An 18360-nucleotide genomic window follows, 5' to 3' on the forward strand; every position below is an offset into this window, starting at 1 on the left:
ACTAATTTATAAACCGTATGAAACTATCTCTTAATATTTGATGTGTATATTGTGAAGAATACAATCGCAGCATATGAATTTTGGTATTATATTAAGAGGGCTGGACACCAGTGCCTTGTTCATACAAACGTATTACACTTCTCCCTTCCTCAATTATGGCACTAGAGAAATTATTTTTTAATATGCTAGGGATATCCACCATTAGGATGCATCTATCGTTTTATTTTTTTGATTAGTTATTTTTTATAGGAGCTAGGAGCCGCCAAACATCTATAAAATTGCCTCTTTTTTACACCCACGAAAAGACTCCAGCGTACTTATTTAACGGTCGATTTTAAAAAAAATACGCACATAGTTGCACAGAAAATATCTTTCTCATACCGATGATGAAATTTTTTTAAAAATTGGTCCAGTTTTGGAGGAGAAAATAGGAGAATACGAAACCTCGATGTTGTAGATTTAAAATACGTATTATCTGGTCGAAGCGAAACTGTCGCATTCACTCAATATATATATTGATATATATTGTCGCATTCACTCAATATAAATATCGAAGAAAGGAACGGTAACAAAATTAAGGTTTCGGGTGTACAGCCCTCTTAAGCAATCTTCATGGCAACGCTTAAATGATTATATTTGAGGTTGGATTAGTTTATCTGCTTCATTAAGACCAAAGTTTATGGTCTAGTGAGGTAAATAACCAGAATTAAAGTTGCGTGTAGAAATAAACCTTATTCAATATTTCTGAATGAAACTTTCATTAATAGTTGCATATTGTATGCTTACAAATGTTGTTTTCAATCAATACGATTTATGTTCCGAGCAAGAATGTTAATAGGAAAAATTCTTGTGCTGATATATCGTCTGCAACTTTTGATTTTATTTGCACGAGTCTTCTTAATCGACAACAGACGTGAACGTGTTATTATGAAAACATTCTAATTTGTATTGGATTTGTGTGAAGTGCTTTTTAATCTGAATATTTTCGATTGTCACGATACAGCTAAAATAAATAAACACAAAACGAAGTTCAATGTAATGAATCATACTGTTTTTACAAAGGCTTTCTTCTTAGGTTTACTTCGCAAACGATTCAGTATCTTTTCCTACAGTCTTCAGATCGTTTTGGAACTTTGACATTTTGTGCGCTTTGGTCAACGATGGATACTTTTTACAAGACTCTTCTATGTTTTTATGGGGTTTGGTGCAAACGATCGACAAGCGCCAGACAGACTGAACCACAGATTAACTGGATGGCTGCTTTAAACGCAATTCTCGACTTTACGAATGATAGATTGCACATCAGATGACGAGTACCCTTTCGATGTGCACAGATGCAATTATTAAAATTGAGTTGGATCTTTCTGGCGAGTTTAATAAGGCAAAATTCGGAACTAAAGTATCAGGAGCACAGAACGTATACAGGGTAGGTATGTCGGGACTTCGGGTAGATTTCGCTTAGTGTAAGTGCGAGCAGTGCGCACGCATAAGGTACACGTACAGTTAATCTGTGGTTCAGTCTGTCTGGCGCTTGTCGATCGTTTGCACCGCATCGATATAAAATATGAATATGTATTTGTTTTACCGCTATGAAAATCTGCAGTTTATAATTTATTCATAGTCACCAAATTACAATACTATTACATATGTATATGGTACCCTAAATTAGATTAAAGACTTCAAAGTAAAGTTGAACAGGCTAAGAATACAGGTTTTTCATTCTAAATTGACCCTCTTTCATTTAAAATTGACTCTTTTTAATTTCAAATTAAACCTTTTTCATTTCAAATTAAGCCCTTTTTAATGTCAATTTAATTTAATATATTATATATAAATGCTAGGATGCCCATTGATTCATTATCCGTCAAGCAATTATTTATCGATTAATAATTATAGAACATAACTAAAAAGTCTTATGTGTAAGACTATGAAAGATATTTATAAGATTTTGGGTTGTTTTGAATCTATAGCCAGCAGCATAGCTCGGTCGTTAAGCTTCTGCTTAGCGTCGAGAGGCGCCGGGTTCGATCCCATGAGCTCACCTCGATTGAAAATAATTTTTCTGAGTATATCTGTAGTGCTGCTGGTCAGACCTGGATATTTGTGACTCCAGGTCGATCGTTTCCTACCAGAGTTTGCCAATTTTCTCTGATTTCGTTGTTGAGACGGTTCCCGGTAAAATTGGCTAAATATCCTTCCTACCTACTATGTCACACTATTTGAGATTGATTAATATGCAATAAAATTTATGTACAATTCATAGATGTCTCGTTAATTTGCGAGTTTTTCAGTGTCTCGTAATTCAGCGACTTGTATAATAAAAAAAAAATGCTGCAATGTTTGTAATTGGCCAGGAAGGCGCATTGGGGTTACCTGTAAGGCCTTCCTGGTACATATATATGTAAAAAAAAAAAATACACAGAATATAAAACATACATATAACCAATTTTGATCTTTATTCTGAGCTCAGGAAAACTATTATACTTGTAAAAGCTATTAATATTTATATAGAAACTGTTGTAGGTATTAAATGACAATTCAAACAGTTAAATGTATGAAAGATAATTTTTTTCTTAAAGAAACATTTAAATTTAGCAAAAACGTCACTTGTCATGATATTTTTTAAATGTATAATGTAAGATTTATACTATATATGTATGTATTTAACTAAAATATATAACGTATTATGTGTAAAAATTATATATCGATAAAAAGACATATGACTTATATAAGAAATTTATTATTAAAAAAAATTTGTCACAAGTATAAGAGCCAGCTCTTATATAAAATAAAATTTTCAGTCTTTCACAAGAACTTTGATATATTATGTAGATTGTAAATCCAAACACAAATGGATTATCATTTTAAGAAAGATGATACAACTCAAAAATCAGAATTTTATTTAGGATGGCAGAACTTTGTAAGGATTCAAAATGCCTTTTGGATCCATTAAATTCTTCAAACTCTTCATCAAACCAAGACAAGCATTACTCTTTGAGTAGTGTATGTAATTTGGCTTTCTAAAACCAATACCGTGCTCGGCACTCACAGATCCTTTGAGATTAGATGTATACTCGTATATATACGGCTCAATTTTTTTAATAATTTCCTGTGAAAACTCCTTAATCGCAATATTTACGTGAATATTTCCGTCACCTGAAAATATAATAAAAGTAAATTTTAATACATTCCTTTTAAATAAGGTATAGAATATAAAAAAAAAAAACAATTAAATACCAATGTGACCGTATCCACATATGCGAACGGCATCGCTTCCTAGTTTTTCCCTCATGATGGGAACTATTGAATAGTAATCTTTCAATGGTAATGATATATCGTACTTTAAAACGTAGCCGTCATATAATATAGCTTGAGGAATGCCTTCTCTTAAAGCCCAAATTGGCTAAAATATATTAAACGGTTATTAATTTGTGATTTATATGTAAAAAAAATATTAAACTTCATTGATCAGCACACACTTTAATCCGACTGGGCTCAGTTTGATATGTTCCGTTCAGAACCAAGTTAGAGGACATGGTTTTTTCTAAAAATTCTGTTAGCTTTTCAGAGTCATGACTTTCATTGCTTCCACTGGTTTCGATCAAAACATAAAATGGATAGTCTCCTATAGGATTTCTGAAATTTCAGATGAGATTTTCTTTCAAAAATAAAATTGTCATAAGAATATAAATAATATTTTTTCCTAATAAGTTTTGTAGTAAAAGTTGTAATATTATAAATTGATTTAAATACATGTATACATACTGTAGTTTCAAATGTTCAATCGTTGTTTCTAAAGATGCAGCATCGGCCATTTCAAACGCAGACATTATTTCACCGAGGGATGATTTGGCAAGTTGATATAACTTCAGGACGTTATCAAAATTTTCCACTCCTTAAAATGTCAAACATTATTATACTACATGTACATAAATCAGCTTTGAATAGATATTTTCAAAGTAGAACAATTGGTTACCTAAGAATGCTACATTTATAGAAGACGATAAAGTCGGACAGTTGATGGATACTTTTGTAACAATTCCTAAAGTGCCTTCTGATCCTATAAATAAGTGTTTCAGATGGTATCCAGTATTGTCCTTCTTTAGAGTTCCCAAACAATCAATGACTTCACCATCAGCTTTCACCTGGAAATATTTTAATGTTTATTACATAACAATGTGTACTACTACAATGGAGCCCTATAACTTGGATCCTAAAGCGAATATGTACGTTTGGAGTAATGAGAAATGATCAATTTAGATACCCTTTCAGGTATAAACACAGATTACCTAAACACAATCTGCTTTAGGTCATCGACTTTAGAGAGTCTTTAATTAATATTATGTATTAGATGTATTATGAGCATTTATAAGAATTGTAAATAGGTTTTTGAGCTATTTTTGTATTATGCTGTACATTAACATTAGAATAATATAATACTATGATTACTAACCAAATTAAATTAAATTGTAAAATAGAAAATGATCAGTAGATCAGTAGCTATTAAAATAGATATAAGATACATAATTTAGCAATAATAAAAAGCATTTACAAATAAAAAACAAATAAATTTGGATATAGCATTAGAAAAGAGCTAAAATATTAATAGTAGGATTATTAGACGCCCAAAAGTAGTCCTTGATTGATATCAAATAGGAAGTGTTAGGAGATAAGGAGATAATTCACCAGTGAATCACATAAACGGTAAGATAATACTTAAAAATATTAAGTTAGTAAGTATTCTATGAATATACTATTGAACAATAAATTCAACTAACAGCTTCAACACCCAATACAGATCCGTGAAGGTTTCCATATCGGAGTAATCTCAGTCCACCGGCATTTGTACTGATGTTACCGCCAATATGACATGAACCTTTTGCACCCAAATCTAGAGGCATCATCAGGTTATGTTCCCTTAAATGGTTATCGAGATTTTCTAATATGCAACCAGCTTCACACACTAGCACACCTGTAAAAAATGCTAGACATCAAGATGACACTTAAATGGATGTACATTTCTACAAAGCTCACAAATCACACCTGAAATTTCATCCAAGCTAATGATATTGTTCATGCCTTCTGTGCTCAAGACTATTTCGTCAAAAACAGGCACAGACCCACCAACAAGTCCAGTATTACCACCTTGTGGACAGACAGCAAGATTGTTATCATTGCAAAACTTCAGTATGGCCGACACATGCTCCGTGCACTTTGGTTTCAGCACCACACGCGATTCTCCTCTACAATTTTTAATCCAGTCTATGTTATAAGATAGCAATTCAGATTCATCAGTCAATACTCGTTCTTTGCCTAGTAAATTTTGAAAGAAAGACACATGCGCATCTTCTATGAGATTGAAACTCTTTCGCTTCACGTTGTATTTGTTCTGAAACATAACATACACAAATACATGTACATTGTACGGTGTTAGAATTCTTATTGCATGCCCTTTTCATACTTTCGAAAACTCTGGAAGTGAAGATAGTGGTCTGATTGAGTGCTTTATGAAATTTTTGAACGGAATCAAACGTATTTCGAATGTTTTGATAGCTTGTAAAGCCATTTTGTGGTTTTTCCTGCAACGAAAGACAACATTCATAATAAATTGTATACTTATGTAACGCTCATATTATATATGGTTGTGGCTATTTGCAGGTACTACATCTGCGACAGGCGCAAAGCCTGAACTTACAATCCGATTATAATTTCTTACATTTATGTAATGTATGCTAGACTTGATTGAATTAATAATATTAACTAATTTGGATTATATTTTTTTACTCTACGTCACTTTAAGGTCTGTTCATACCTATCCAGCACGACCCGTATCCTGCAGGTGTCATGCAAGTGCGGATAGTATTCTTTGGTACAATCTATATGGACGTATTCATACTCCATTCGCGCATGCGCATTTACGCATTCATGCGCGTCCATATAGAATGTACCAAAGAATACTATCCGCACTTGCATGACACCTGCAGGATACGGGTCGTGCTGGATAGGTATGAACGGTTCGGTGATTACTGGTCACAAATTACTCGTCACAAAGTCACTAAAATCTCTATAACGGAACATCTGGCAGCCGAAAAGTCCATCATACTAACGATAACTATCATAGTAACGAGAGCTTGACTGCCAAATATTGTGTATTCGCGATTTTCATAGCAAAAATTGTCTTTGTGATCACCCCAATGTGACGAATAGTCCAATTACCGTATGAACAGACCTTTACGAGTTCGAACTAAATTTTAAGAGGTTTAAAACAACATGTTAGCAGTAAACACGCTGACAGAGACAGTTCACGCGCATGCGCAGAAAGCTTTGTGCCTGTCGCAGATATAGTACCTGCAAATAGCCAATAATTCACAGATATAGTACCTGCAAATAGCTATAATTTGCAGATATAGTACCTGCAAATAGCCACAACCATTATATATTTGCCAGAATGTGTAAAATAAAATAATATAATAAAATAATAATAGGGAGGCAACAAATTAAATGGTCAGCAACAACGAAAATTTAGTTATAATAGTGTACTATGTATGTATATATGTAGATAAAAATGAACGGTCAGTAATCGCTTATTGTTTTAAGTATTTTTTGACCCACAGAAAATATTCCAGCAGTCAGTGACTGATAATATTATATAACTTATAGATGATGTATTTACTGACCAAATCAAACGAAGCTACTGACCTTATAAATACAGGCTATAGATCAATTGCACTTACCGGTATTGGTTTTCAATATATATGTACGTATAATATGAGTATTGCTGCTGCACTGTAATAATATTAATTGCACACTACACTTGAAAGATAGTACACATTAGAAATTGAAATAAATTCAAATCACGATATTCACAGCTGCACAAAATCTTTTTTTTATTAAATTTTATACGATTTACGATTCTCAATCAATCACTGTCGTTTTTATTAACGATCAAATGTATCCACGAATGACGATAATTTAGATGCCAACACAAATATGAAGCTAATATTTAAAGTATAGCCTATTTAATGATGAACTGTATAAAATGCCAATGGACCAAAACATGATGTGCTTTATAGAACGTGATTTTTCTACTACTAACCAAAAACATAATGTTTATTTATACGACTTTATGTATGGACAGGTGTATTCAACGTCAACATACGACTATTATGAAAAATTATTTATTTATTGAATAAAAATATATGGAATAAATTATTAGTGACATAATTAATTTAATTTAATTTCAACAATTGTTCTAATGATAGGTTTTCTTATAGCGCGTGAGGCATTTTCCATAATATTGATTTTTCTACATTAGCTATACTACATATGATACGGTTTAATTATATCGTTTTATTATATTATTACTAATTCAAAGATCTTCAACTCAAAGATATAACAACTAGTGTTGTACCCGATGAAATACCATGGCATGGATGTTGGCTTATTAAGTTATTAAATAATAAAAAATTAAAAGAAATGTGTCAGTCATTTTTTTCAAATACCTTTTATATTTTTATTTTATTTTATTACAATCAATGTACACTCGTCATTACAGATCGCTCCAATGCGACGAGTGTATGAGAACGGTCAGACAACGTATACAACACGTTGAATGGTCAGACAACGTATACATACAGTAGGTTCAATAAACATCGAATACAATAATGAATCAAGTACATAAATAATAACCATAGAGACATCTATGGATTATTTTTTGATTTTGTGCACAATTATTATTACAATTTGTATACACATAATAAACACGAAATTATAGAGACATCTATAGATTTCAGATTTCTGTGCATAATTTTTAGAAATTATACACAAAGATTTTGTGACAACAGGAAATGATCTATTACCAATTTTCAGAAATCGTTTCAACAATGATCAGATAAAATTGGCAAACTCTGATAGAGAAACGATCTATTTGGAGTCACAAAACCCCAAATCTAACCAGCAGTTTGGTGAATCGAACCAGCGATCGCAGTGGTGCTAAATATATACGCTACCATTAAGCCATACTGCTGGATGAATATATATTTAATTTTATATTTATATTTAATTGTTTAATATGAAAAAAATGGTGAAAACTACATACCTACCAACATATAAGTGAAAAGTTGTTGCATCTACATAAATATATAAAAATGAATATCTGTGTGTGTCTCGAATAGGCTGCTAAACCACTGAACCTATTACGATGAAACTTTCAGGATTTGTTGTGTGCATGTCCGGGAAGATTACTGTGAAAAAAAACGGGAACGGAAACGGGAAAAACGGGAATGAGTGTCATTGCAACGCAATAATTTCAAATGTGTTCGCTACCTGCGTTTTTCCGACAAATGGGAACGGGAACTGGAACGGGAACGGGAACGAGAACAGGAACGGGAATTGCATGTGTTATGTGCAACGGGAATTGCATGTGAATCGCAATTGTTATTATGGCATGCGTTCAGCTAGTATGCATATATATTTAATACTTTTCCGGATTAATGGAGCAACACCTTTGTTAAAATGAGGTACGATAGATTAAGCGGCAGATGAAAACTCCTTCTTATCTAAAATTTGAGATTGATTTCAACGTAATTTTTTAATTTTTAAATCAACTTTATTGTAACGAAGAAAAATATTCAATTTATTTACTACCACTGACGAATTTAATTTTCAATGTCATTGTTGGTGATTTTTAAATTCACCTTCATTGTTATCTATGTACATACATACATACATACATACATACATATGAACGTAGATTACCTTCATAAAACTCGATAAAAATATGTCTTATACTTCAATGTCATGAATAATGAAATAATATGTATATTCGAAACGCACTAAATAGATTTGTTTTGTATGTACAATTTCATACTTGAGTTTGCTTCATTTTTGAACGAGTAGCTAAACTGTTGACGATCTCTAGACAACCGGTTCGCAGAAATAGAACTCAAGGTTGATACCACGAACAAACACTTTAATATACATATGTACATATGATGATGCGTGATTAGATTGGAAAGCCAAATTTATTATCAATTAATTACACATTTTTACATGAATGCATATCTGAAAATCTTCAAGTTGAGTGGTTTTATCAAATAATAGTAAACAGCACATATATCGAAACGATTAGCGACCAGAAAATCGCAAAATAAGCAATTGCTGATTTAAGTGTCAAAAATTTTATTGCGACATTTGGAAATTTCAATGTTTAGAAATACTTTTCGAAAGCACACCTAAGCAAAATAGATGGATTGAGAAATTAAACGAGATGAGCACATTGTGGATTGAAGTTGAAAAGACATTGCGTTTTAATTGTTCTATTTTTATGCGTTTTAGTAAAATAGTCTGTTTATATTTACGTTTCCTACGCTTGCAATGAATTGCGCATGTTCATACATATTTACATATATAGCTATACCTATGTATGTATCTACATATTTGTATACTGATCAATGAATTGTTTTTTTTTTACTGAGGCCATTGTGATATAAAGTTGTAGCCCAGCCAGAAAATATGTGTATGCTAAAACAGATCTAAAAATATCAGCGGATTATCAAGTCATTACATTGAGTGTGATTATACTTAAATATATTGGGTTTGGTGCAAACGATCGACAAGCGCCAGACAGACTGAACCACAGATTAACTGGATGGCTGCTTTAAACGCAATTCTCGACTTCACGAATGATAGATTGCACATCAGATGACGAGTAACCTTTCGGTGTGCACAGATGCAATTATTAAAATTGAGTTGGATCTTTCTGGCGAGTTTAATAAGTCAAAATTCGGAACTTAAGTTTCCGAAGCACAGAACGTATACAGGGTAGGTATGCCGGGACTTCGGGTAGATTTCGCTTAGTGTAAGTGCGAGCAGTGTGCACGCATAAGGTACACGTGTCGTTAATCTGTGGTTCAGTCTGTCTGGCGCTTGTCGATTGTTTGCACCGCATCGAAATATATTATATGTACTCGTTATTTTCAGCTGATGATTCGAGGCCGATTAACAGATTGTAAGGTTGTAATAATCAGTTGTATTCGCCAGTTTGAATTTCGCGTAATTTACACGACAACGCTTCATGAAATGAGTTCAAACCTTTAAAATTTGCACACAAGAACAGGACAGATTGAAAAAAGACTTTCACCCTTAGAAACAAATGTTCCATCGCTACAATCAGGACTGCTGAGAGAAATCCCAGGCCTTGGGGAAAATAATTTCGAGCCCTATGACAAACTAAAATAATTCTTATACATTTTTTTTATATTCGAAAAATCTATCAGAACTATTAGAAAACGGTGACCGTCACCGCACCGAATGTTTAAAAGTCAAAAATGTTCGTTTACCATGCATACATATGAAAAACGGTTAGTATATATATCAGTGGCGTGCGGTAAAAGTCTCTCTCACTTAATTTGCGCGAGCAGGATACAACAGGAACAGGCTTTTCCTCCCGTATTCTGCACGCGCACATTAAACAAGGCTGTATGACAAAAAAAGAGATAATTTCACCGCATGCCACTCATATATATTATATATACATAGTACCGTTTACTATGCACCCTTTTTTTGATCTTTCGACTTAAGATCTATCGATTTTCGATCTTTGCCTTCCGATATTTGCGTTTTCGGGCTTCTCACTTTCGGTCCCGTGAAGTAGAGCCATTAGAAAATTACCTATATATTGGTTATTATATTTTAAATAATTGAATAAGAAAATATGATATAGCAGGTACGATTTCCAACACAGGACCCCTCGAGTCCTGGAACTTTACCCCAGCAACGACCCTGGCTACAATACAAGCCTAACTAAGGCCTCAAAATATACATCTGTGCATAATATTATTAACTTTACGATAGTAATATTTTGAATTGGTAGAAATTTTGGTAATTGAGTATTTCTTTTTCAGAATATCTGATGGGTTTTTGTATGATTCAGTTTAGGTTTAAGTTTCTGTGACGATGACAGTTCTGGATCAGCAAGTTTATTAAACGATAAGTAGCTCATTGGTAAACGGAATATTTCGCAAAAAGCAATCGAGTTCTCGTTAGTATAATATTACGCGTGTTTCGATTGATGGAATTTTTGGGTGCCAGATGTTCTGTGATCGAGATTTTAGTGACTTGCGCGAGATCGCTTTTTGCGGCATAATCACCGAACTGTATAAAATAAAATTTAGAATGATAAAATTTGTTTTTCAAGACTTTATTTCAAGATTTTTGTTATTTAAAGTTGGCAACAAGTTTCATTTTATGGCCAAATCACAAATGTCAGATTAGACGTTTCTTTAGGTTAGTTTATTTGGTGCGCTGAAAAAATGTCAAAGTTAAATGTTCTATTAAAATACAACAGATGCTCGAATATAATCAAACAACCAGCACTTTTCAGACGCTTAAATTCTTCAAAACCCGGAAAAAATGAGGTTCATTCATTTTTAACCTGTTTTATAATAGTAAATTTCTAATGTTTTTATAATGTGAAATATATTTTAAGGAAATAAATACGCCAAGAAGAATATTCTCCGGAATTCAACCTACCGGTGCTTTGCACATTGGAAACTATTTCGGGGCCGTCAAGTCCTGGATAGATTTACAGAACAAAGGAGACGACGTTATGGTTTCTATTGTGGATCTTCACTCTATTACATTACCGCAGGTTTATATTATAAAATTAAACAATTTAAAAAGTATTTTGCATTCATCAAAACATTATTTTTTGTACTTGATTTAGAATCCTGAAACCCTTCAAAATAATATATTGGAAATAACAGCGACATTGCTAGCATGTGGTATCGATCACAATAAATCAATTCTGTTTTTGCAATCGAGCGTCCCGCAGCACTCAGAATTGGCATGGATTTTAGGATGTATTTCCACAATGGCTAGGTAATGTTTTTACCTTTTTATTATATTTATTTCTAAGAGCTTGCTTAATGTACATTTTTGTATTGAAAAAGGTTGGCTCATTTGCCTCAGTTCAAAGAAAAGTCCGAATCGATGAAGGAGGTACCTCTCGGACTATACATATATCCCGTTCTTCAAGGTGCCGATATACTCCTATATAAATCTACACACGTTCCCGTCGGCATAGATCAAATCCAACACTTGCAAGTAGCACAGCAACTTGCGAAAACATTCAATTACAGATTTGGCAAAACGTTTCCCAGTCCGATACCTATGATTGGGGGTAATTTCACTGCGATTCAAATTGACGATTCGATTTACCACTATTGAGTTGATATACGGTAATTATTTGCAGACGATTGTCATCAAAAGTTGCGCAGTTTGAGAGATCCCACTAAAAAGATGTCCAAATCAGACCCAGATCCCAAATCAAGAATCGAACTCACGGATGGGCCTGATTTGGTTGCGCTAAAACTGAAAAAATCCGTTACAGATTTTACTCCAACGGTATTTGAATGTTTTAAAACACTGAAGTAACTAGCGAATTGTGTAATTTTTAATGTGTTTCAATTCTAAACAGATTACGTACGATCCTGTTAATAGACCTGGCGTTTCCAACCTCGTAACCATTATGTCTTTGATGACGAACCAGATTCCTGAAGAAGTGTGCGAAGAAGCTGAAGGATTCGACACAGTCATGTGGGTGTTTTAATTTTTCAATTCTATGTATTGTTTCGATATGAAAAATTATTATAATTCATTTTTAGGTTTAAAAATTCTTTGGCTAAGGCTATCGGAGAGGTTTTAGCGCCGATTCAAACTAAAATTGAAGACTATATGAAACATCCCGAGTATTTGGTTACTGTTTTGCAAGAAGGCTCATTGAAAGCTAGGGAAAGAGCGAGTGTTACTATGGAGGAAGTAAATATGAAAGTAGGTTTAGGTGTTCCGAATATGATAAAGAAAGAATATCACAAATCTCTAGTACAATAGTTAAGTTGAGTTAGTTTAATGTAGCATAATTTAATTACGCAATAAATCGATTTATTCAGAAATGTCGTTTATATTTCTTCAAAAATTGTATCCCACGCTTTAAGAGTGTTATCTAAACGAGGTTCAATTTCGAGATTGTAATATGAAGCTGTATCAGAACTGTTTGATTACGAAGAGCTTGCCAAACTTTTTGTCTTACCTTTAACTATAATTACTTTTTTCACCGTCCACTCAGCAAAAATTTATCTGCATTTCAATTAATAATAAAATTGTCAATACAGCTGATTTGACAAACTGAAAGCGGAATTTTACCTATTAGAAGAATTGAAAATATTGCTACCACAACATTTTTGAAACTTTGAAGGAATCGAGGTACATATGTATGTAGATACTGTAATGTGGGAACATGAGACAGAGTATCCACTGTCTAAGTACATCCGTGGGTGAACAATAGAGACCCCAGATTAGGCTAACGGGACTAAGTATGTGCGCGAACAAAGGATACGCTGGAGTTCTCACAGTGCGTGCGTAAACGATAGACTCGCGAGGGTAGATCTTTAAGTGCCTAGACAATAGACACACGGTGGATCAGATCATTCTGGAGTGGGCGGTGGTTCCGTGCGGACCTCTGGAATCGTTGAATAAATGCTGTGAAGCGTCTTTGGCCTTGCATTTGGATCCTGAACCCACCCCTACGCAACAGTACTATGAGATAGTATGCTAAATTTGATGGTCCTTAGTTGAAAACTGTAGCTTTGCATAGCGGATAAACTTAAATTTAAATTTTTATAAACAAACAAACATTTTTTTTTATAATTCAAGTAGGAAATAAGCCGCATGTATGAAAAAAAAGTATTTCTTGTATTTGCAGAGCGTTTGATTTGAAAAGTTCACCGAAATGGTAAGTAATTCAGAAAGTGAGTTAAGATATTTCGAATATTACTCTGAAAGAGTATTAGAAGTTTGTCAAAATATATATTTAGAAAGTAAGGGCTGCTTTTTTTTAAAATAAGGTAACGGAACGCACTCCTTGTTCTTGTTTTTGAATCCATATTGTATCATATTCATAAGAACTCCATATTTTATCATTTTGGCCAATTATATAATATAAATTAATTAATTTTACGTATCATATATAGTATAATATTGCTAATCTGTCTGTGTATCTGCGATAACGCTCGCCGTACAATATTGGTCGTTTCGATTTGACATACATATATACGTCACATCTAAAACACTGCCAGCAAAATGTACGAATATAATAACGAAAGAAAAAAACTTCTATATATACTGTTTGCTACCAATGTTTCCTCTAGGCATTTAGCGTCATCTATTTAATTAATTAATTTTTCTATTGGTGTTTTATATTGTTTATATGTAGGTAGGTGGGTAGTTTTTACCATTTTTTATTTCATATTAACAATTTAATATATTAAAAAGGTATTTAAAAAAAATTTGACCGCGAGCGGATCGAACACAGGACCAACACATTTTTTTTAAATTTTTATTTTATTTTATAACTTAATACGCCAACATCCATGCGATGATATTTCATCGGGTACTACACTATCGTAGTATAATTTAATCAAATTTGTAGATATCGTTTTCGTTTCTTCAAAAGTCAATTCCCTAGCTTATATAATTGAACACTGTAATTAGTTCGGCTCTAACCTCAACAGGTAAGAAATTAGGTGGATTCAGGAAACAGATTAAATTAAGCAAAATTTCAGCGGAAACAAAAAACCTAATTAAGCATAAAAGGAATTTAGATAGGGATAATAATAAGCAAGAATACAATCTAGTAAATAAGGAAATTAAAAAGAGAATAGTCAGGGATGTCAGGGATTTTAACAGCAAGCTAATAGAAAATACCATTAAGAATAACCGTAGCCTAAAAAAGTGCAAACAGGATCTTTTCTTAGGCAAAAACCAAATGATCGCAATCAGATCAGAGAGCGGAGTAATAATTAGGAATAGAGAAGAAATCATAGACAGAGTTCACACGTTCTATGCAAAACTATACGAGAACGACAACGGCCAATTCCCCGCTCTGGAATCGACACACGGCCAAAGGGTTCCTGCAGTATTGCCTAGCGAAGTAGAGGCCGCGCTAAAAACTGCAAAGAACGGTAAAACCCCAGGGGAAGATAATATTCCCATTGACTTACTAAAATGTGGCGGCCCCCCCCTAATTAATATCTTAGCTAGGCTTTTCAGCAAATGCATCCAGAACCAAGCTATACCAGAAGGATGGAATAACGCAACTATCATTTTAATACACAAAAAAGGCGACAAAAGCGATATCAAGAACTACCGACCCATTAGTCTACTTTCAGCGGTCTACAAGCTCTTCACGAAGGTTATTACAGAAAGGCTGAAGAATATCCTCGACGAGAACCAACCTATAGAGCAGGCAGGGTTTAGGGCAAATTTCAGCACAATGGACCACCTCCAAGTAGTTGGCGAACTAATCGAGCGCGCCAACGAATATCAACGGCCATTGTGCCTAGGTTTCGTCGATTATGAGAAAGCCTTCGATACAGTTAGTCATAATGCAGTACTTAACGCTCTAAAAACACAGGGAGTGCCGGAACCCTATGTGGGACTGTTAGCTGCAATATATAAGAATGCCACAGCTTCGGTTAAAATTTTTTCAGGTACAGATAGATTTAGCATAGGAAAAGGAGTAAGACAAGGAGATACAATCTCGCCCAAGTTATTCAATGCGGTGCTTGAGGGAGTTTTCAGGAAATTGGATTGGGATACAGCCGGAGTAAGCATCGATGGTCGCTTTTTGAGTCACCTTCGGTTCGCAGACGATATAGTTTTAGTAGCTCGTGATTCAGCTGACCTACTTATCAGACTAACACAGCTGGACAGGGAAAGTAGAAAAGTAGGATTAAAAATTAACGTAGATAAGACTAAACTAATGTTCAATAGCTATTGCATGCCTGATAGCATCCCCTTAGATGATAAACCAGTAGAAGTAGTAAATAATTATTTATATTTAGGCCAAATAATTGACATGTCTGGTAGTAAAAATGAAGAGATAAAGAGACGTATGAAATTAGGGTGGAGTGCATTTGGACGGATGAATGCTGTTTTTAAATCAAAAATGCCACTCTGCCTGAAGAAAAGGATCTTTGATCAATGCGTTTTGCCAGTGATGACGTATGGATGTGAAACTTGGACACTGAACGCCAAGATGCAAAATAAAATCCAATGCACTCAAAGAAGTATGGAACGCTGTATGCTTGGCATAACGAGGAAAGACAGGAAGCGGAACACGTGGGTGAGAAATATGACAAGGGTAGTGGACATAGTGGATAGAGTGAAGAGATTGAAATGGCAATGGGCGGGTAACGTAGCTAGGAGGATGGACGAAAGGTGGACAAAAGAAGTGCTTGAATGGTACCCGAGAGAAGGCAAAAGAGTAAAAGGAAGACCGCAAGGAAGATGGGTGAACGAAATTAGGAAAATGTGCGGAATGAGATGGATGAGTGTTGCGCAAAACAGAGACGAGTGGAAGCGTGTTGGAGAGGCCTTCATCCAGCAGTGGATGGCGAATGGCTGTAAATGATGATGATGATGATGATATGTATTACGGCATTGATGGGCCATTTTATCTTGATATTTAGGGTTCGGTTATTAGCTCTTAAATGATAACAACTTCAATAACAACGTGAGTAAATCGAGTTGTCAACACTACAAAGGTCACTGCAGTAGAGGTGAAATCAAAATCGATATGCTATATAGAGCTTAAAATAGAAAAGTGTTGATGGTTCAGATTTATTTTGCTGCTGTCGACTTCGGTACTGAATATTAGCATTCTTCTTTTAACTCTCGTATTTCGATTAATCAGACTAGTACAGATAACGTGAGTGAAATTCTTTTCGACGATGATGACATTGAATGGAATCAAATTGCTCAATTTCATGACTCAATTGATCATTCTGCCGGCGTCTTTGCACTGAATCGTACGTATTGAATATTTTGCTTTTGTTGTACTTTATTAATTGTGAATATTTATTTTTTTCATTACATTTATTTAATTTTATACATATGTATATGGACAAGAATATTTGACCCACTTACACATATCAAATTTTAAAATTATAAATAGTAAAAATGACAATATATTATATTATACAAAAAAATAATTGATTTTCCCCCAAAATGTTTAATTATAATGTCTTCAAATTACCAGTTAAAGTTTTGAGCTTTCCAAGAAAGAAGCTTTGTTGGAAAGCATCTACATACATATATTCTATTTACTTGGTTACTTTATCAATTCAGCTAAAAATCAAGGGTAAAAAATAAATAAAATTTTCAAAAATGGGAATAAACAAATTTAGGTCAAAGAAAAATTGATCCATAAATTACATTGTATACTTCGTTTTAACCGTTGTCCTAGGTAAATGGAATGCATCATAAAAGAATACGGCATTTCAGCTTTTTCGACCCAAAAATTCGACCAATTTTTAATTTTTTGGGTGTGACCAGTTTTCTCGTGACCAGTTTTAGGGTGTGACCAGTTTTCTCGTGATCAGTTTTAGTGTGACGGGTGATCACGTGTGACTGATCTAGAGCGACCGGTTGTCCTGTGACCGGTTCACATTTGACTAGTAATCACCTTAAAAACATACATAAGAAATAAACGTAGCATTCATAGATCCATCGTATCTCATAAATTATTAAATTCATAATATTTTCTAAATTCACACTATTCCTTCATTTAGGGGGGCAAGTGCCCCCCTATGCCCCCCCCAAATTACGTAATGCATAATATTTTCAATTAATGTTACTCGAAAATCGGGATTTTTGGGGAGGGGGCCCCTATCCTATATTTCTATTTACATGGATGTGTCTGGATTAGGAATAGATTTTATATTCGGAAACTGTTCAAAATTGTGTATTTAAATCTTACTATATCGTCGAAGTATAATCAATATCTTATTTTGAAAGTATGAAGTAAATTTAAATCGCTGGTTGATGATGAATCGTCCTATCAAAATTGTTTTAAGCAATTCAGTTTATATTATTCACGGAAATTTGTTTATTCCCATTTTTATTTCAGTAGGTAGTTTTTACATAGGTATTGGTATATACATAATATTGACGTTGGAAATGGGACCGGCAAAAGGGCCCACGCAAATGTTGAAACTTACATTTCGATCCTAATAAAAAAAGTTAACCGATCCTTGGGCTGTTAAAGCAGGTATTAGTTGTTTGTGTATATCGTAAGAAATTTGTTTTGTTGAAATGCCCAAACTTTAGGTCCCAAAGTGCAATATCCTATAAATTTTTACACACGTGAAATAATTAAAAAGTTATTTAATTTTACTGAGGGCCCATATTTTCTAACAAATAGTGGGGCCCACATGCCATCGGGCATGTTCGCTTGTATGGCCAGTCCGCCACTGCCCGTCACACTAAAACTGGTCACACCCTAAAATCAGTCAAGAGAAA

The 18360-nt window shown here is 33.8% G+C and overlaps 2 protein-coding genes across 6 annotated transcripts; one reads left to right on the plus strand and one right to left on the minus strand.

Moving 5' to 3' along the window:
• Nucleotides 1-2428: 2428 nt before the first annotated feature.
• Nucleotides 2429-9473, minus strand: D2hgdh (D-2-hydroxyglutaric acid dehydrogenase). Of its 5 annotated transcripts, none has more exons than XM_077441381.1 (10): nucleotides 9360-9473; nucleotides 6735-6869; nucleotides 5462-5579; nucleotides 5044-5389; nucleotides 4779-4972; nucleotides 3977-4145; nucleotides 3766-3895; nucleotides 3480-3636; nucleotides 3238-3403; nucleotides 2429-3156 (listed from the first exon to the last, which is right to left on the minus strand). In XM_077441381.1, the coding sequence occupies exons 3-10, from the start codon at nucleotides 5564-5566 to the stop codon at nucleotides 2903-2905; spliced, it is 1521 nt and encodes a 506-aa protein (XP_077297507.1). In that variant the 5' UTR covers nucleotides 5567-5579; nucleotides 6735-6869; nucleotides 9360-9473; the 3' UTR covers nucleotides 2429-2902. The 5 variants fall into 5 exon arrangements, with proteins under 5 accessions (XP_077297507.1, XP_077297506.1, XP_077297509.1 ...); XM_077441380.1 differs by having other exon boundaries at nucleotides 6735-6808; nucleotides 9360-9441; XM_077441383.1 differs by having other exon boundaries at nucleotides 6735-6813; nucleotides 9360-9392.
• A 1527-nt stretch (nucleotides 9474-11000) lies between these two features.
• Nucleotides 11001-12950, plus strand: TrpRS-m (Tryptophanyl-tRNA synthetase, mitochondrial). The gene is made up of 7 exons (XM_077440593.1): nucleotides 11001-11417; nucleotides 11489-11650; nucleotides 11726-11880; nucleotides 11952-12181; nucleotides 12254-12405; nucleotides 12479-12597; nucleotides 12666-12950. The coding sequence occupies exons 1-7, from the start codon at nucleotides 11313-11315 to the stop codon at nucleotides 12889-12891; spliced, it is 1149 nt and encodes a 382-aa protein (XP_077296719.1). The 5' UTR covers nucleotides 11001-11312; the 3' UTR covers nucleotides 12892-12950.
• The last annotated feature ends 5410 nt before the right edge of the window (nucleotides 12951-18360 follow it).

This window comes from Arctopsyche grandis, chromosome 11, assembly GCF_051622035.1.
Source record: "Arctopsyche grandis isolate Sample6627 chromosome 11, ASM5162203v2, whole genome shotgun sequence".
Lineage (NCBI taxonomy): Eukaryota > Metazoa > Arthropoda > Insecta > Trichoptera > Hydropsychidae > Arctopsyche > Arctopsyche grandis.